The following is a 21,469-nucleotide window of genomic DNA, read 5'->3' on the forward strand; positions in this document are numbered from 1 at the left end:
ATGCTGCCTGATCTGCTGAGTGTTTCCAGCACTTTCTGTTGTTATTCCAAACCCACCCTACCTGAGTGTAACCCTGCCAAACCCACCCTACCTGAGTGTAACCCTGCCAAACCCACCCTACCCGAGTGTAACCCTGACAAACCCACCCTACCTGAGTGTAACCCTGCCAAACCCACCCTGCCTGAGTGTAACCCTGCCAAACCCACCCTACTTGAGTGTAACCCTACCAAACCTTAATACAAAAGAAAATACTGCAGATGCTGGAAATCTGAAATAAAAACAGAAAGGTCGTCGGCCTGAAACGTTAACTGTTTCTCTCTTCACTGAACTGCTGAGTTTCTCCAGCATTTTCTGTTTTTATTCCTGCCAAACCCTATCCTGCATTTAACCATGTTTAACACAGAACCAAACCCGCCATTGTCACCCCCCCGCCACATATAACACATGGCCAAACCCACTCTGTATAACCAGTAGCTGGGTGTATAGTCCGTGAAGTCATGTGAGCACTGTGAAATTTATCTAATTCTTCCAAAATTGCTGTAAAGCATGATAAAATTAACAGATCTCTTGACTTCACACATTCTTGATAACTAGTGAGAAATATGCAAACCTGACTATTAAAGAAAAACAATGGCTGAGAAGCCAAACTTTCGCTTCAATACATCTGATCTACTTGAAGACAATGGATCAACTATTAACCTGAAGTAACTCAACCAGCCTCCCATCGAGCAGCACCATTCAGCTCCTGACACGCTGCTTTTCTATTGGGTACAGTCCTGTGAGGACCACTGCTCCCAATATGCAGGCCTTGTGCAGATGGCAGCAATTCCCAAATAAACTTGCTGGATTGGCTAAGGCCGGCCCCATGGAGATCGATTCAGGCCGTCGCACCTCTATATCAACTCAGCTACAGAGCGCAACGGCACATTCAATACCTCCCACCTACTGACAGCTCTTCAAATATTACCTCTCAGCTCATAAACGTGTGACCTGATAACAATCTGAACTTACAGAGCCCTGCCAGTTAAATTAACAACAACTTGAATTTATATCGTATGAGGAGAGATTGGGTCGACTAGGCCTGTATTCACTAGAGTTTCGAAGAATGAGAGGGGATCTCATTGAAACGTATAAAATTCTGACAGGGCTAGAGACTGGATGCAGGGAGGATGTTTCCCCTGGCTGGGGGGTCTAGAACGAGGGGTCACAGTCTCAGGATACGGGGTAGGACATTTAGGACTGAGATGAGGAGAAATTTCTTCACTCGGAGGGTGGTGAACCTGTGGAATTCTCGACCATAGAAGGCTGTGGAGCCAAGTCACTGAATATATTTAAGAAGGAGATAGATAGATTTCTAGACACAAAAGGCATCAAGGGGTATGGGGAGAGAGCGGGAATATGGTATTGAGATAGAGGATCAGCCATGATCATATTGAATGGTAGGGCAGGCTCGAAGGGCTGAATGGCCTACTTAGGGCAGTTGAGAGGTAGGTTTTAAGGAGCGTCTTAAAGGAGGAGAGCGAGGTAGAGAGGCGGAGAGGTTTAGGGAGGGAATTCCAGAGCTTGGGGCCTCGGCAGCTGAAGGCACGTCCGCCAATGGCGGAGCAATTAAAATCGGGGGATGCGCAATAGGCCAGAATTGGAGAAGCGCAGATATCTCGGAGGGGTTGGGGCTGGAGGAGATTACAGAGATAGCAAAGGGCGAGGCCATGGAGGGACTTGAAAACAAGGATGAGAATTTTAAAATCGAGGCGTTGCTGAACCGTGAGCCAATGTAGGTCAGCGAGCACGGGGTGAACGGGACTTGGTGCGAGTTCGCACACGGGCAGCAAAGCTTTGGATGAGTTCAAGTTTAACCAACACGTCAATAAAAACAAACTGGAAAAGGAACACAACCAAACACAACTGAAACTTCTTCAGACTGAACATCCATCTGTATGAAATAGGGGAACACTGATATCAGGATCCACAAGCACTGATTAACACCACGTGATACTCACAGAGTCTCAAAGAGAGCAGGGAATAGCTTAAGATGCAGCTGTAATTCGACAGGAATACCGAGGATACACAACAGGATGGCAGACAAAGCAACGTAATTACTGGTGGAATATCTGCTATAAAGGTCACCGTGCAACCCCTGCGCTTTCGATCCTTACCATCATGACCGGAGTTGAGCAGATGCTCGCCCAGGTCACAGCCAAACACGCGCTCCTTCAGGATTCCTCGCTGCTTCAGTTTCTGTTTGGTTGGCCGTGACTTCATGAAGGTGCGCAGGAAGGTGATGAGCTTGCCGTGCTTTTTCGAAACTGTGGAACAAAAACAAAGAAAGACAAAGAAATTCAGTACGATAGCAAAATACTGCAGATGCTGGAAATCCAAAATAACAACAGAAAATGCAGGAAAAACTCAGCAGGCCCGGCAACTTCCGTGGAGAGAAATTAGAGTCGACGTTTCGGGTCAAACCCTTTTTCAAAACTGGAAAGGAAATGAAATAGATCGAAAGGCAGGGCTGGGAGACAACAAAAGAAGTGAAGAGACATTAAGAGGTATTCAAAACCAGACGAGATGGTGATCGGACTAGTGGAGACAAAAGACGGCTCAGATTAGCTGTGAAATGTTCTGGCAGAATGGGAGACAGCTGCCATGTGGGAGAGAGAAAAAAAAAGGCGGGGGGGGGGGGGAAGGCCCAAAACAAAGACGTGGATAAAATATAAGCAAAAATGTAATGGGGGCCGCGGTTATGATCTGAAATTGTTGAACTCGATGTTGAGTCCGGAAGACTGTAAAGTGCCTAATCGGAAGATGAGGAAGAACTCGAGGAACTGCTCCTCATCTTCCGATTAGGTACTTTACAGCCTTCCGGACTCAACATCGAGTTCAACAATTTCAGATCATAACCTCGGCCCCTATTACATTTTTGCTTATATTTTATCCACATCTTTGTTTTGGGCCTTTCCCCCCCCTTTCCTTTTTTTCTCTCCCACATGGCAGCTGTCTCTCATTCTGCCCGAACATTTCACACCTAATCTAGAGCCGTCTTTTGTCTCCAGTAGTCCTATCACCATCTCGTCTGGTTTTGAATACCTCTTAATGGGCTAAAAATTCAGTTGGGCGCCGTTTGGGGCGCCAAGCTCGCCTGGGCGCCGGAATTACCGCTGCGAGCGGAGCCACTTGCGCCATCCGGATATTCAGTTTCTGCGCCCCAAATGGAAGCGGGCCGCTAATCGAGGCTTCCCGCGCCCCGCTTGGGGCGCTGAAACTGAATATCGGCGCGCTAAGGGCCGCAGCGCCACACGCTGCGGCACGGCACGCTGCGGTACTGCAGGCCTTTCTCCCACTGTTAAGGGGGAGGTGCCTGCAACAGCGTGATCCCCGCTCGCGAGTGCCGGCAAATGAGCCCGGCACCAAGGAGAAGTGCAGGGCTCTCGGGAAACAGCCGGCAATGCCGCGGGGGCGGGGGGGGGTGTAGGAGGCCGGGGACAGAGGTGCTGGCAAGCGGCTGCCGAAAAAGCGGCCGGCCGCACCTCCACCTTAACTAGCGCCACTACCGCCACAGGTAGGCCCCTGTGTACCGGTTGCTATTTGCGGCCGGCGCTGAAGAGGCGGGCGCGACCAAATATGGTCATCGGGGCGGGAGCGGGGCGCTGCGCACACCGATGACGTCATCGGTGGCGGCGCAGCGCTACAGGCTAACGCCGCCATTAGCGCCCCGCTAAATATCGCGGTAGGTGTGGCCAGTGGCGCAATAGCCGCTGAGTGCCCTCTTTGGGCGCAAACTGGTGGCGCAGGCCACTGAATTTCTAGGCCCATGTCTCTTCACTTCTTTTGTTGTCTCCCAGCCCTGCCTTTCGATCTATTTCATTTCCTTTCCAGTTTTGAAAAAGGGTTAGACCCGAAACGTTGACTCTATTTTCTCTCCACGGATGTTGCCTGGCCTGCTGAGTTTTTCCAGCATTTTCTGTTGTTATTAAAGAAATTCAGTACATCAGTGCGAATCTGTATCTTGCTTTGAGGCAGCTGGAGGGGGTTGAAAAGAGGCAGATTACAATAAGGAAACAAGGGGCTCCGCAATGAGTCAATGGGTAAAGGCACTGCTTGCGCGTTACTGAGCTGTGCAAACCACGAAGGTCTCAGGTGCAATTGCTGGTCTGTGCAGCAGTGGGCAGCTACAGTTAAGACTCAGCACCGCTGGGCAAGGGAGTGCGGCAAAAAATATCAGCTGTAGCTTCTGTTCCTAATCACTACCCATCGAGTCCGACTGGAATTGTATCCCTACATTGTCCAGAGGAAGAGGAGAGGATAAAATGGAAAGAATCCTGCTTGAACAAAGGGTCCAAGTTTCCGTGATGACCTAGTACTTAAAGGTGGTGTTCCAGAGGCCAGCAGGGATAGTTTTGGATTGTTCTAACAAGGAGCTAGAAGACATGATGGGGTAATGGCCTCCTTCGATGGCTGCTGCATCTGTGGAATTAATCTGCAGTACACTCTAAGGAGAGGGGGTGGGGGGAGAAAACTACCAAAAACAGAAGTATAGAGCCTGTCATTGGGGTGAGAGTCAGAATAAGGGGTCGGCCATTTAGGACTGAGATGAGGAGAAATTTCTTCACTCAGAGGGTGGTGAATCTTTGGAATTCTCTACCCCAGAGGGCTGTGGAGGCTCAGTCATTGAGTATATTCAAGATAGAGATTGATAGATTTTTGAATGTTAAAGGAATCAAGGGATATGGGGATAGTGCAGGAAAGTAGAGATGAGGTAGAAGATCAGCCATGATCTTACTGAATGGCGGAGCAGGCTCGAAGGGCCAAATGGCCTACTCCTGCTCCTATTTCCTATATTCTTACGTCCTTGGGTCAAGAACATGGAGTATAGAGCCTGTCACTGAGGGATGAGTTCATGGGTCCTTTCTCTTTCCTACTCTATGTTATTAACACCAAGACAACTCTGGAAATATCCTGATGTCGCCCATCACAAAGCTAGGATGGGGGCTGTCCAAGTGCACAGCTCCAGCCTGAGTCAAGCACACACGTTGTTTGTTGAGGCACACCCGCTGGTCTGAACTCCCCAGTGAGGGAGACTTTTGTTCTCAGCAAGTTTCTCAGCTAATTCTTCTCCTGTCCTGAAGATGCTGACTCAGTGCTGGGTACAGTCCAGCAGGTGCCTCCCCCAAGTGCCCATTATTGGTCAGAGAACTTCAACAATGAGTGTTGGAGGCCAACCGCAGTCCCCCAATTACCAGCACAGTTTAATCAACTAATTCAGCAGACTAGGGATTAACCTGGGTCCCTCCTAGTCTGTATGACCTTGCCACCTACTGGGTAAACACACTGAGCCATCGGGAACTAAGGGACAGCTCAATCCCTCAGGGACTCAGCCTTGTATGTTAAGGGCCTTTTACTTTACCCGCTTTTCCTTTCTGTCGCGGGAGAGTGGCCATGCACCACTCTCGCCTAATGTACACTGTTGTTGGGTTCTGGTCTCCATAGGATCGCTGGGCTATGATACAAATAAGACGACTCTACTGTAGAGGAGTGCCTCTTTGTGTTGAGATTGCTACATTGGGAGGCCCTATTGCAGCGGCACATTGTGTGATAAAAATGCTAACTTCCGGGAAGTTATGTCATCACTTCCTGTGAACTATGAACTATGAACTGTGTACATACCTCACTTCCTGTTGGACTGGTATAAATACTGGTCTGTTCAGTATTGTAAGAGGCTTCTACCAGAGGCATGGTAAAGACCTCTCTTGTATATAGTGTGTTTATAAGTTACTTAAAGCTTACTTTAAAGTTACTTGATGGTAAGTCTCCTTTTTCTTACATCAATTTAAGTAACTTAGTATTTACACTGACAAATACTAGACCTTCAGACAAACTCGGAAGTTAAGGATCCAGGGAACCACCCATCATGGAGAAAATCCTTAGACCTATTCGTCTGGACTTGGACCCGAATACACCAGCAGCTGGCAGGGTATGGAAGCATTGGTATCGTACTTTTGAGAATTTTCTGGATGAATGTAAAGTGGATGCTCCTGCTAAATTGAAGATACTTGTCAATTATGTGACCCCAAAAGTGTTCGAATATGTTGATGACTGGGATAATTACGAAGAGGTGATTCGGGCACTTAAGAAACTGTATGCGAAGACCCCAAATGAGGTCTATGCTAGACATCTACTGGCCACAGCCCGACAAGGGCCAGGGGAATCAATTGACGAATTCCTGCAAGAACTTCGCAGGCTCAGCGTAGATTGTAACTTTCAGGCAGCCTCAGCTGAGCTGTACCGCCAAGAAATGATTCGTGATGCTTTCATCTGCGGGATTGCCTCTCCATTTATACGCCAGCGTCTACTAGAAAGTAAAACACTTGAGCTACAAAAAGCTTTTGAACTAGCTTGTTCACTGGATTTGGCAAAGAGAAATGCAGACCTCTATCAGCTGCCCAGATCTCGATCTGCTGCTGTAGCTGCAACCAGACAATTCAAGCGGTCTCAGGTGAACCCTATCATGGGGGAATCTAATTCTGATAATTCTGATGAAGAAGAGGAGGACGACCCCACTTTAGCAGCCTCTTGGCAATCTAGGAAGGAATGCTTCTTTTGTGGAGATGCTTTTCACCCTAGGAAAACCTGCCCTGCTCGCAATGCAATCTGCAGTTATTGCGGGAAAAAAGGACACTTTGCTAAAGTTTGCCTATCAAGGGCCTCTACGAGGGCCAATCCAGCTAAGGCCTACCGAACTGCCCCAATTAGGGCCTATCAAGATGCTCCAGCTAGGACCTATCAAGCTTCCTCTCGAGCTCTCTCCCGAAGAAGCACACCGAGAGTTTTAGCCACTCTCTGTGCAACGACACCAATTACAGCTGCTTGCCCACAGAACCTGTCTCAGGCAGCCACAAAAATTTCAATTAAAGGGCATACCTTAGATGCCTTAATTGACTCAGGAAGTACTGATAGTTTCATTAAGGAACAGATTGTTGCGAAATTGAAACTACATGTCTTCCCATCGGACCAGGCAATTGCGATGGCCCAGTCATCACTTAATACCAGAATCTCCGGCTTTTGTGTTGTTGATATGACACTTCATGGTCGTATGTATCCCTCCACCCGACTTTCAGTGCTCAAAGACTTATGTAGTGATCTCCTCTTAGGGCTGGACTTCCAAAAACAGCATAAGAAACTCACCATTGAGTTTGGTGGATCCAAACCCGGACTTACTATTTCTAATATACCATCTAAATTACCATTTTGTGCATTATCAGCAGCTTCACTTGATGAACCCTCATTATTTGCCAGTATTCCGCCTCAATGCCAACCGATAATAACGAAATCGCGGCGCTTTAATCAGGGAGACCAATCTTTTATTGCGGCTGAAATCTCTCGACTTCTAGCAGAGGATATCATTGAACCATGTTCGTCGCCCTGGCGGGCTCAAGTCGTCATTGTCAAGAACCCTCTAAAACCTCACAAACAGCGACTATGCATCGATTATTCGCAAACCATCAATCAATATACTGACTTGGACGCCTACCCATTGCCACGCATTGATGATATGGTTAATAAACTGGCCGAATACAAAGTGTTCTCAACTTACGATTTAAAAAGTGCCTATCATCAGTTACCCTTGAAGGTCTCAGATAAGCAGTACACAGCCTTTGAGGCTAATGGACGGCTGTACCAATTTCGTCGCCTCCCATTCGGGGTTACTAATGGAGTGGCTGTCTTTCAACGGGCAATGGATGGCCTGGTTAAGCAGGAAAACCTAAGGGACACTTTTCCCTATCTTGATAACATTACCATTGCAGGTCACGATCAACAGGAACACGACTCCAACCTCCAAAAATTTCGGGATGCCCTCCATCGCCGTAATTTGACCCTGAATGAATCCAAATCTGTTGAGTCGCAACCGACCATCAACATCCTTGGCTACTGCGTAGGCAATGGTATCATTAAGCCAGACCCAGAAAGACTTCGCCCGCTCCAAGAGCTCCCGTCACCTAAGAATCCGGCTTCTTTACGTCGGGCTCTCGGTCTGTTTGCATACTACGCTAAATGGATTCCTCATTTTTCGGACAAAATCCAACCCTTGCTGCATGCTAGATCATTTCCACTGGGAACAGCGGCTGTTGCAGCCTTTAACCTTCTCAAAAAACAGTTGGAGAAAGCGGCTCTTCACTCCATCGATGAGAATCTCCCTTTCGTGGTTGAATGTGATGCCTCGGAGGTGGCGATCTCGGCTACTCTGAATCAGGAAGGTCGTCCTGTAGCATTTATGTCCAGGACCTTACAAGGTGCCGAGCTACATTATCCTCCGGTTGAGAAAGAAGCCACAGCCATCATAGAGGCAGTACGGAAGTGGAACCATTTTCTAGCTCGCCAGCACTTTACATTGATCACGGACCAACGATCAGTCGCCTTCATGCTCGATAATCGAAAACGAACCAAAATTAAGAATAATAAAATACAACTTTGGAGGATGGAACTGGCCTCTTTTGGTTATACCATTCTCTATCGGCCTGGCAAGGAGAATGTGGCCCCGGACACCCTCACACGGGCATTCTGCTCCACTATGTCATCCTCCACTCTCATGGATGTCCACAATGGTTTGTGTCATCCTGGCGTTACGCGCATGCTACATTTCGTACGATCACGGAATCTCCCTTTTTCCACTGGAGATGTAAAGAAAATATGCTCAGAATGCCGGCTTTGTGCGGAATTAAAACCTCAGTTCTTCCGCCCCTCAGATGGTATACTCATACATGCAACCCAACCGATGCAACGACTTAGCATCGATTTTAAGGGCCCAGTGCCCTCTTCAACTCGGAACACATATTTGCTCACCATGATCGATGAATATTCACGTTTTCCGTTTGCCTTCCCCTGCTCCAATATGCTGGCGTCCACAGTAATCTGCTGCCTTGAGCAGGTATTTTCTCTCTGTGGCATGCCGGCTTATATTCACTCAGATCGGGGTCCATCCTTTATGTCAAGGGAACTCAAGGACTACCTCTCAGAACGGGGAATTGCTACAAGCAAAACAACACCATACCATCCCATCGGAAATGGGCAGGTAGAGAGGTATAACGGTATCATCTGGAATTCCGTACGTCTCGCTTTAAGATCTCGGGGCCTACCAGACCAGCAATGGGAAACAGTGCTTCCGGATGCATTGCACTCTATACGGTCCCTGCTTTCTACAGCCACAAATACTACACCTCATGAGCGGTTCTTTGGATTCCAGCGTCGCTCATCTCATGGAACATCACTCCCGTCATGGCTAACTACTCCTGGACCTGTATTACTCCGAAGATACGTTCGGACGTCTAAAAATGACCCTCTTGTAGACGAGGTCGAACTAACCGATGCCAACCCCACCTATGCAAACATACGATATTCCGACGGCCGAGAATCTACCGTATCATTACGGGATCTGGCTCCCTGCCCACCAGGACCTAGTGGGACATCGGGTGATGGCATTTCACCAGGAAACTCTTGGGACCTATCGGGTACCCCTCTCCAGGATCCTGATCGGACACCAACTAGCTTGGTGCCGGTAGAACCCCGTGCTCAAGGTTGCGACCCTCCCAGTACCGCGCATGAAAGTACTGATCCGCCACAGACCAGCTCTGCACCTCCCTCTGAACAGAGGCAGTCCGACTTTGAACCTATTGGGGCTCGTACTCGAAGCCATGATCTCCCCGACCCTTCACAGGGCAGTCCAGGCCACACAGACTCTGACCAATGGCCAACCGCATGTAAGCGGACCAGCGACCCTCTACGACGGGAATCCAAACGGGTGCGACTCTTCCTTGTTCGGCGGCTGCGGACCAAAAGGTAGACCACAGCCTCCTAATCCTGCAGGAGGGAAGAATGTGATAAAAATGCTAACTTCCGGGAAGTTATGTCATCACTTCCTGTGAACTATGAACTATGAACTATGAACTGTGTACATACCTCACTTCCTGTAAATGTCACTTCCTGTTGGACTGGTATAAATACTGGTCTGTTCAGTATTGTAAGAGGCTTCTACCAGAGGCATGGTAAAGACCTCTCTTGTATATAGTGTGTTTATAAGTTACTTAAAGCTTACTTTAAAGTTACTTGATGGTAAGTCTCCTTTTTCTTACATCACATTGTAGACCCAGTTTTGCGCGGCCATGATGCTGTCAGTGGTTTGCAGGATATGGGTCATTTATACTAGAGAACTGCGCGTCTGCATTCTCCAGCACTCCTTTAATGTCACGCTGCCTTTTACTCCTCACTATACACAATTCACTTAACAAAGCAGCAACAATTATAAGGCACGCCAAGAGCTATTAAATAATTTAATTACGAGGACCGTCCAGAGGATGCAGTCAAGATTTTACAGGAACATTGGGCTCAGACGAACCCCTGGAGCAGAAGGTAAAAGGTGCCAGACATTGAAGGTGTTTCTACTTCAACTACAGACCCCATCTGGCTGGAATCAAGAAAACAATCATCATTCCATCTAAAATATGCATCTGGTTGGAGAGTAGAAAATTTACAAATCTGCATTTCAATAAATCCTTCATTGGAATCAAAACAGCCCAACATTAATGGGTTCCGATACCACAGTTCACTGCTCTGGTGACGAGAAGCCTGAGGTAGCTGGGGAAGGTGAGTAATGTTCTGATCCCATTTATTGGCAACAAGGCAGTTAAAATCCAAAACATGATGATCGTGTCCAAAATAATTCTGATGCCTTAATTAAAGGTCAAGCAGATAGATTAGAATAGTACACAGAATGGAACTGGAATAACACGGCATTATTACAGTGAAAACCATTACTAATCTCAATAACCTACCACAGCTTGAAGTGGAGCTGAGAGAGAGTAAGTGAATGATCGGTCAGGTAACCAGATCCTATTCCTTTCCTGCCTCATCGTTGGGGTTAAAGCTTTTATCACCCCCTCCCCCCCCAGAATAGCCATGTAACAGGTACCCAAACAGCAACTCAACACAGATACAGAACCCCCACCCTCCCCCTCCCCAACACCCAAACAGCAACCTCACAGGGATACAGAACCCCCTGACCCTGACCCAAACGGCAACTTAACAGAGATACACAGCAGCATAATGCACACATGGAACCTCTCCCTTAAAAAAATGGCAGGATAATATACAAAGCAGTCTGAGAGGAGACCCATCTACTCAATCACATTACCAAGGGGCGCTGAATGCCAGCCAGATTGCACGGCACTGCCCTGAGTCTGATACAGCGGAGAATAGTTTGTTGCCAATAAACAAATCGCCAAGTTCCTAATTACATAAAAAATAATTCAACTGTATTTTCTCCACAATTCTGATTGAAGCTGAAAGGTCAAATAACATGAGGCCGAGTTTTCTTGACGTGATCCAAAGATTGACTGATGTGAAGTTTGGGAGCTGGTACTGAGGGAGATCTCTATCCACTCAAATTGTAAATGTAATCAACACAGCTTTTCCTTCACATTTGTCAAGCCAAGGCAATTAAATTGACCCAAAATTGAGTACTGATGCTCGACAAGAGTACATTACACTGGCTGGGCCTGTCGCAGTTCGTTTGGCATTTGTTTTAACAACAAACTATCAGAGACAGGCACAGCACTCCCTAGCTCTTTCGAAACAGACATGTTCCCTTCCCCAACAAACATCATCAAGGTGCCCTCTACCTAGTCCTCCCGAATATACTTACAGTGAATGTAAAATGTTAACCAAGTGATAGCAGCAAAGGTGCAGCCCCAACACCAACCTTGCGATCACAGGTCTGAGCTGAGGGATGCTGCAGTACCTGTAGTACGGTTCTTCCCAGCACCATCCATTACAGATGTTCGGGACAGATCAGTTTCAGGAACTTGGGAGCCGTGCAGTCAGGCTGCTAAACTCTCATCTTCACCTCGAGTTTGTTCAGATCACAGACTCAGAGCTCAGGACTGACGAGCAGTAGTCAATGGAGTGAGCACATAGCCGCAACATTCCTGAGACTGACCCCCACTGCAGAAACTTGAGAGCAGAGTGAACAGGAGCTGAAACGGATTGCCTGCTTCAGCTCCTCTTTGCATGGTCGAAACAATACTGACCGGGCAACTGGGAGGTGCAGTCAGTTTAAATACAGCTACACGCACATTCCAATGCGCAGAACAACATGTTAAAGGAATAAAACATTAGGTTATAGAATTCCTTCAGGAACGAGGCACTGTAGGCCTGTTCACTTCACGCCAGTTTTAGCAGCTAAGGGAGTTGGACTGTCCTGGTTGTAAAAAAACCCGTGTTCGGGTTTAAAAAGCTGAAGCAAATCACTCGACCCTTAACACAAATATACAGGATCCTTCTCAACTCACTGGTAATGCAAAGATATAATACAATTATAGGGGAGAAACATCACATTGAAGCCACTGCGCATTACTGTGCCTCACCTTAAATTGCTCTCCTCACTGTCACTGCCAGCTACAAGTACTCTCCAAATCTGGATCAGCAGAACCTATAGTCGAACTGCACTGTAATCGTATTATAATCAAACTGTCTAACAATTGTAATATAACGGTTGTAACTATATTGCAAGATAACTGTATTGTAATCTAACTGCACTGTAATTGTTTTGTAATCTGTTTTATTATTGTAATCTAACTATACTATAACTATATTGTAACCTAACTACTGAAACCATGAATAGTCAAACTGCATCATGTTCATAATATAATCCAACTGTACTGTAACTATTGTAAACTAACTGCACTATGACTACACTCCAAGAAGTACTTCATCTTGGCTATAAAGCGCTTTGAGACGTCCGGTGGTCGTGAAAGGCGCTATATAAATGCAAGTCTTTCTTATAGTTGTGTTGTAATCTAACTGTGCTGTAACTATTGCAATTATACTATGTGGTAACTATTGCAATCATACTGTGTTGTAACTGTACTGTTGGGTGATGTTTATAGTTCAGATCGTAGCACCAAGTTTCACACAGCTACCTAAATACTTCACTGAATTCCTGGCGGCAGCACCGATCACAATGGTAAGAGAGACCTAGAGATCATGTGGAGTGCAAAACACACCGGCAGGTGTGGAAGTGGAAGTAGTACTGATTTGAAATGGACCCACATTAAGAGTACAAAGATTTTCTGCGCTATTAACAAGAGCAAGTATTTGACAGGCTAAATCAATGAATACAAACATGGTCCTTACCCTGAATCTGTAGCTCTGACTCTCTCAGGTGTCTATTCAAAGCAGGTTTGAAGTGTGACTTCAGACAGACTCCCAGCACAGCATTCCACCCTATGGAACTTTACCAGAGTACCAGCTGGCAGGTTTCTAAGCCTTTGTAAGCAGTTCTCATTGAGTTCTCATTCCCTATTCCTCAGGTACATCTCTCTGCACCTCAGCAGTATTAACTGGCAATTGTACCTTTGCCCTTAAACACATGGCCCTGGAGTACACTGCTTAATGTAAAAGAGCAGAAATCCTCTCTCACTTCAGGCAGCCTGGCTCCCCTGCCCCACCCTCACCCTGCCCCCTCAGGCGATTGCTGTGGAAGAGACAGCCCCATTGGCTGATGGTTCACTACGCCGCACCCTCTTACTGATCTGTTTACCTTGCGCAGGTATCTGGGGATTTGCAGCAGCCAAGGGAAAAGCTTTTTGCAAGTAGTGATACTGCTCAAGGTGAAGCCTGCAGCAGCTAGCAGCCCCTGCCCAGTGTGGATCGTTTTCAGCCTCTTACAAAGGGAGCTCTTCACTTCAGAAAGTGGTTTCACATTGACATCTGATCGATGCAGTCTCGCCAGCAGCACCTGCTCACATAAACAAGCTGAACTCTACACCAGCTCGTCCCCAAGAGCATTCACTGGTGCTGTCGTGTTCCACACAATGTGGTGTATTTATTTATTGAGCTATACGGGGACAGCCTTTTCCTCTAAATACTTAGCCAGAATCAAAATACCAAATGTTCCGCCTGTCACAAGCAGAACTTCTAAGAGGGAGAAAACAGAGATGCACAGGACACATTAAATGTCAGAAGGCTCTTCTACATTACAGTAATGCTGTTACCCACCCCCATTTCCCCCATTGCATGGGTCCCACAGCCAATACCCCTCTCCAAATGTGTGCTGAAGCGACCTCATGGTGCAGCCTCACTGATGTGCAGACCCGGCACAGGGTCAGAGTTACAGGTAGGCCTGCCCACTGAGCACGTGCAGTGCTCACAAACTCACGGTGCCACCAGCCCAAAGCGGCAGGTTTCTGTTTTGAGAAAGTGCTTTGTAAGAGGTTGTGTTCTACCTTATACACCCAGCTCCGATGGACGGGTCACATTGTCCGCATGCCCGATACGAGACTCCCAAAACAAGCGCTCTACTCGCAGCTCCGGCACGGCAAGAGAGCCCCAGGTGGGCAGAGGAAACGCTTCAAGGACACCCTCAAAGCCTCCTTGAAAAAGTGCAACATCCCCACCGACACCTGGGAATCCCTGGCCCAAGACCACACAAAGTGGAGGAGAAGCATCCGGGAAGGCGCCGAACACCTTGAGTCTCTTTGCTGGGAGCAAGCGGAAGCCAAGTGCAGGCAACGCAAGGAGCGCACGTCAACCCAAGCACCCCACCCACCCGCCCCTTCAACCACCGTCTGCCCCACCTGTGACAGAGACTGTAGGTCCCGCATTGGACTCATCAGTCACCTGAGAACTCATTTTTAATGTGGAAGCAAGTCATCCTCGGTTCCGAGGGACTGCCTAAGAAGAAGACAGGTGACAGCTCTCCCCAAACCTGGACCTGAAAAGAAAGCAGGCCAGACACTCCAGCTGTGCAAACGGCAGCACAATGAGAGACGAACGGCTGAAAATTCAGTAGCCTTAGCGCCTCCGCTAGAGGGCCTTGCGCCGGAGTTATGGCCAGTAGTGAAATTCCCTGGGGCCCTAAATCGGCGTTGCTCCGGTAGCGCTGCGCCGGCACCGATGACGTCATCGGTGTGCGCAGCGTCCCGGTTGCCGTGGTAACCCGCCCGAACTCCGAAATTGAGTTGCGGCCGCCTCGCCCGTGGCAGCCGCAACCAGCGTTTTGTCAGAGGTGCCTTACTGCAGTTAGCGCCGGCGCATTAAAGGCCCCGCGGCGGCCGGCCGCTTTCCCGCCGGCCGCCTGCCCGCAGCTCCCTCCCTGGACTTCTCTCCCCCCCACCCCGGAACAGATGCAAGCCCGGCACTTGTCCGAGGTGCCGGGCTCATTTTTAAGCAGATTTGCGCGGGCCGCGGCCGGGTGCAGGCAGCTCCTCCTTAACGGAAGGAGGAGGCCTGCACTTCCCCAGCCTGCCGCACCGCATCGGGTGCCGCAGCGCCGGAATTGTGGCGCGAAACGGCAGTTAGCGCCCTTTTCCAGGCGCTAAGACCCTTCAGTAGCGCCGGCAGCCGTTTGGGCGCGGCGCCACTGAATTTTTGGCGCGTGCAGGGGACGTAGCGCCGGCACTAATTTCCGGCGCTAAAGCCCTGGCTAAGCCAAAACCCAATTTCTAGGCCATTGTCTGTTTTGATTGAAGAAACTCTCACCATCAGTACAACTGTTTAAAATTAGAATTAGGATTACCTCTAAAACTGTTCAGAGTATCACAACATTTAAAGGGGAATTGGTTAAGTATTTGAAAAGAAGGAGTCTAAACCATGCAGGGAATTGGGATATACACATAGCTTCAGTCGAAGAGCTCGCACCGTCCCAGGTGTGATGGGCCCTCCTCCAGTGTCAACCGGGGCTCAGTGGGCAGCACTCTCGCCTCTGAGTCAGAAGGTTGTGGGTTCAGGTCCCACCCCAGAGATTTGAGCACAAAATCCAGGCTGACACTCCAGTGCAGTGCTGAGGGAGGTGCCTTTTGGATGAGACGTTAAACCGAGGTCCTGTTTGCCCTCTCAGGTGGATGCAAAAAGATCCCACGGCAATATTTCGAAAAAGAGCAGGCGAGTTCTCAAGGTCCTGGACCAACATTTATCCCTCAACCAACATCACTAAAACAGATTATCTGGTCATTTTGCTGTTTGTGGGACTTTGCTGTGCACAAATTGGCTGCTATATTTCCTACATTACAACAGTGACTACACTTCCAAGGTACTTCATTGGCTGTAAAGTGTTGCCCTGAGGTCGTGAAAGGCACTACATAAATACAAGTCTGTCTTTCTCCTGTTCTGTAAATCCCATGACCCGCTGGTATCTGGGGGCAGCTAATGAGGCCAACAGTGAGAAGCTGAATTTACATGTTGTTGATATCAGATCACTGAAGCCCCGTAACAAACATCTAATTACTGCCAGCTCCTGTGTACAGCCTCCTATATTCAGTAATTTTCAAAACAGAGAGGGATTTTCAATACACTCCTCCCAGAACGGAGTTATAAATTATGCAAAGAAAATTTCTAGGATAATGGATAGCTCCCATATAGACTCATCGTAAAAATCAACTCCACAAGGACCAGTGCACAGGTGCCTCTCATGGTCACCAAGCTGACAGCAATATTCCAGTGTCCTGTGGTGGTTGCTGGATTCTTTGTCTCACGATCGCGCCCTTTCTCACTTGCTTACACTTCTTGCTCATCTTCTCTTTTACTCTTTTTACCTTGGTGCTGTCCTGCATTGCGAACCTTGGCCTTTCCCGAGTTTCTCAATGAATGTTAGGTTATAATTGAAAATCTCTCTCCAAAACAGTCCATCGCCCAAACTGGGGAGGAGACGCAGCTGCCAGAATGGTTGTGTGCCACGCGGGACTCATACAGTGGTGCACTGGGCCTCATTGAGAGAATATGCCACAACATTTGAAATGGGGCAGCAGGGAGCGCAGGAATCTAAACCACATTCTAAATATGAAGCTCCGAGGCCCCTCCAGCTGCCTGCACAGGCCTCAGTCAATCAATTTAAATGTTAAAAGAACACATTCTGAGACTGGGCCCTGGTACCACATCTTGCAGAGTTAACCGGGCAAGACTTGGGAACTTTGTTTGACAAAAAGCTGGTACGCTATAATTGGAAACAAAGACGGGTCCATCTGTGTAAAATACTCTCAAAACTGAATTCAGAATATGGCCCTCTTATTATAAATGGTAAAGTTTTGAAATCTTAAATCTAAATGATTTTTTTAAAATGATAAAGCAAATCAGTATTTGTCACTAATCCGTTTGTAAAAGGTGAGACTGCCTCTTTTAATGAGATCCAGGCAGAAGGGCTTCTCCCGCATGTTTGTAATCCAGAATCTCAGCTGACTCGATAAGGATGTACATCGGCTGTGGTAAAAAAAAGTTTAATTTAATGGGAAATCGAAAACCAGGCCTTTCAAGAGGGAAATCACACAAAGGGCAGTGGGAATCTGGAACGCTCTCCCTCGAAAGGCTGTGGATGCTGGGGGACAATTGGAATTTTCAAGACTGATAGCAACAGATTTATATTAGATAAGGTATTCAGGGATACGGAGCAAAGATGGGTAAGTGGAGTTAAAATACCGATCAACCATGATCGAACTGCATGGTGGGACAGACTGAAGGGACTGAATGGCCTATTCCACTTCCTAAGTTATTTCTGCGAGCTCTCCTGACAGCCTGCTGGGCAGAAGCACAACCCAGTGTCACACTAAGGCCATTAAACTAGACTCGGTTCCCCAATGTGTGCAGAACTCGCTCAGCTCAGCTCAGCCTGGGAAGGAAAGACTACGTCGGACTCAGCAGCTGGGAGTTGGGCAAACATAAATCAACCAGGGTTCCTGCTCCTGATTACAATCTTAACATTGTCAGAAAGTGCACAGACATTGGAGCTCAACCCTGCTGCTCCCATGGTCATCTGCTGGGACTCACTGTCTCGGCTGAACCATGAAGGATGGCCACTTGAGCAATGTAACAAAGGTGGCCATGGCATTAGACCCCACTCGGAGTCAGTACCTTTAGGAGAGGGAGAGGAGAGAAGAGAAGAGCGAAAAGGGAGCAAAACCAGCAAAAGAAAATGTATCAAACTCAGGAGTGAAACAATCTCACTTTAAAAATCTTCTAATTTCTTCAACAATCGTACTTTACACTCACTGTGGGTGTATACGAAGGATGCACTTCCTTTATATGGACATTCTTTGCTGTGCACTGTAAAACTGACGGGTGCTGTTTACACAAGATGTCAGCAATAGATTCACCAGACAATCAGCAGCAGCTTAGCCTGACTCAAGCAAGCATGGGGAAATTGTGCGCGGATCAGCTATCAGTGTGGGAGGAAGCAGAGTAGAGGCTTCCCAACGGCAGGTAATTCCGATTGGCCACGAGGCCCAGCACCTCTTTATTCACAGTCATGGCGACTTTACCAGCGTAATAAACAACCTGCCTCTCTGAAGCACCCGGGTTCCCATTTGACAACACTGGTCCAGGCACTACGCAATATTAATCTCAACAGCCACGCATAACACAAGTATTTAAAGCACTTGGATGACTCATTACCCATTATTACAGGTGAGTAATTCGTACTTTACACTCACTGTGGGTGTATACGAAGGATGCACTTCCTTTATATGGACATTCTGGCTTTAAGCTACACTCATTGGTTCAACTCCCGTTTAAAGAAGCCCCCTATTTGTTCCTGCATTAATAGGGATGGGTGTGTGGATTCAGTAAGTGGCATTTCTCCTGATGTTCACCGGTACAGTAAAGCTTCAGGCAGAAGGTCATTGGTCCATCTACCGCCCTCCTCCCCACCAGTTTCCGTCCTGTGATTCTGGAACTAACAGCACTGTATCCCCATTCCAAACAACAATCCATCCAGTCCCTTCCACTGATTTCTGTTCCACCAACCCCACTGCTAATCAGTTCCACAATCCTAACGACCTTCCGAAAAAAAATGCTGTCTAAATTTCCTGTTTTCCTATCAACTTTAAACTGTGTCCCGAGGAATCGGATCACATGCTCAGCAGATGAACTTTCCTCGATCCAAATTCCCCACACCCATGGAAATTTTAAAGATCTCTACCCAGCCCCATACCCCGTCCTCCTCTTCTCCAAACAGTAAAGTCCTCGGGTAGACAGTCCTTACTCCTAGTGTAGCCCTTCAAGCTGAGGAATCAGCCTCGGAGCTCTCCTCTGGTGTCCCCCCAATAATTCTACATCTTTCCTGTGCTTCCAGCAAATCAACTATTTAGAAATAAGACATAGTCCTTAAGGTGTACACCTCTGGGTGTCAGTCAGTGGAAGGATCCATGTTACAATCTGTTTGTGGGAGCTTGCTGTGCACAAATTGACTGTCGCGCTTCCCTACATTACAACAGTGACTACACTTACAAAATATTTCAGTGGCTGTGAAGCATTCTGGGACACGCTGAGGCCATGAAAGGCAAGTTTGTTCCATTTCAATCAAACAAAGGGACCAGAATCCAAGAACAAGTGAATCAGACCTCAAATAAACAACTTTTACTGGGAAACCAAACCTGTCCCGAGACTGTAAGGCATCGCTGGCACTACATCATCAAAAACTCAACCAAATATTGACTTTATTACCTAAACTTTTACAAAAGCAAGAACCATTAATACGGATCAATTCATGGAAACCTATAAAACAGTGCAGATTAATTGTTTCCTGACGTGATGTTAGTAGTGTGAATTGGGACTAGTTCAGGCTCCAAATCTGAAGCATTGTTCCTCCCATCCACAAAAACACCAGGGCAACATTGCCTTTTCCAAACTCATTCATTTTTTATTGCTCCACTTCCCCCTCCTCAGCTAAAGATATTTACTTATATTGGGGTCCAGTTCCAAAGGTGCCAACCACACTCCAATACCTCACCCAAGTAGCCAAGCTCAATGTGTGAGCCCAATGATTGTTGGCAGATTATTCACTCGTGGATTCATCACAGCTCGACTGGATCCAGTCCACACATGCCCATCTTTTTCAGCAGGGACACCAGATAACGGGCAGAAGAATGGGATCCCGGCTCAGGGAATTAACGGCTAATTGTTCTGCCCACAACGCTATCCTGGCTGAATTAGGACAGAGTGAAGATCAAACCTTGCATCATGCCAGTCTATTCAGCTGTTCCACACTGTGGAGTGCATCAACCGAGCTCTCGATGCAGTTTGTGCACGTTGTTTCTGGGAGTTTGCAGTAAAAAAATGTTTTAATTCGTTTATGGGATGTGGGCGTCGCTGGCAAGGCCAGCATTTATTGCCCATCCCTAGTTGCCCTTGAGAAGGTGGTGGTGAGCCGTCTTCTTGAACCGCTGCAGTCCATGTGGTGAAGATACTCCCACAGTGCTGTTGGGGAGGGAGTTCCAGGATTTTGACCCAGCGACGATGAAGGATCGACGACATATTTCCAAGTCAGGATGGTGTATAACTTGGAGGGGAACTTGGAGGTGGTGGTGTTCCCATGCGCCTGCTGCCCTTGTCCTTCTAGGTGGAAGAGGTCGCGGGTATGGGAGGTGCTGCCGAAGAAGTCTTGGCGAGTTGCTGCAGTGCATCTTGTAGATGGTACACACTGCAGCCACGGTACGCTGGTGGTGGAGGGAGTGAGTGTTTAAGGTGGTGGATGGGGTGCCAATCAAGCGGCTGCTTTGTCCTGGATGGTGTCAAGCTTCTTGAGTGTTGTTGGAGCTGCACTCATCCAGGCAAGTGGAGAGTATTCCATCACACTCCTTACTTGTGCCTTGTAGATGGTAGAAAGGCTTTGGGGAGTCAAGGGCTGAGACACTTGCTGCAGAATACCCAGCCTCTGACCTGCTCTTGTTGCCACAGTATTTATGTGGCTGGTCCAGTTAATTTTCTCGTCAATGGTGAAGCCGAGGATGTTGATGGTGGGGGATTCAGTGATGGTAATGCCGTTGAATGTCATGGGGTGGTGGTTAGACTCTCGCTTGTTGGAGATAGTTATTGCCTGGCAGATCTGTGTCGTGAACGTTACCTACCACTTATCAGAAAAATGTGCCCAGTTTTATGCTGTCATCTGGGTTCACAGACTATCAGATCTGAAATTCAAGTTACAACTAAAGTGCTTTTACATACACAGCTTGTAATCCCCAGAATAATTGGGCAAAATGCTAAGGGGGAAAAATTGGGTGGGTAGCGCCACCTGCTAGCGCCTAAAGAGGCAGTCAGTGGCTGTAGTGCCACTGGCTGCACCTCCCGCGATATTCAGCAAGGGCGCTAATGGTGGCGTTAGCCTTTTGTGCTGCGCCGCCACCGATGACGTCATCGGTGTGCACAGCGCCCCATTCGCGATATTTGGTAGCGAATGCCGCTGTAGCGCCGTTCGCTATCCGCACCCGGTTCATGGGGCCTTGCTGCGCCAGCAAAGGCGCAAGTTAAGATGGAGGTGCGGGGCGGCCGCTTTTTCGGCGGCCGCCTGCCAGCACCTCCGTCCCCGGCCTCCTCGTCCCCCCCCATTTCCCGAGAGCCCGGCACTTCTCCTTGGTGCCGGGCTCTTTTGCCGGCACTTGCGCTGTTGCAGGCCCCTCCCCCTTAACAGTGGGAGGAAGGCCTGCAGTACCGCAGCGTG

The 21,469-nt window shown here is 48.0% G+C and overlaps 1 protein-coding gene across 4 annotated transcripts in view; it reads right to left on the reverse strand.

Annotated features, from left to right (window-relative positions):
• Positions 1–21,469, reverse strand: part of arhgap32b (Rho GTPase activating protein 32b) — a 646,854-nt gene that overhangs the window by 81,833 nt on the left and 543,552 nt on the right. For all 4 annotated transcript variants that reach the window (XM_085968179.1, XM_085968180.1, XM_085968181.1 and 1 more), the window contains one exon: positions 2,157–2,306. In XM_085968179.1, coding sequence (XP_085824305.1) covers positions 2,157–2,306 — 150 coding nt within the window. The remainder of the gene's footprint in view (positions 1–2,156; positions 2,307–21,469) is intronic.

The sequence above is a fragment of the Somniosus microcephalus genome, chromosome 26 (assembly GCF_052327205.1).
Source record: "Somniosus microcephalus isolate GS21.2 chromosome 26, FLI_Smic_1.0, whole genome shotgun sequence".
In the NCBI taxonomy this organism is placed as follows: Eukaryota; Metazoa; Chordata; class Chondrichthyes; order Squaliformes; family Somniosidae; genus Somniosus; species Somniosus microcephalus.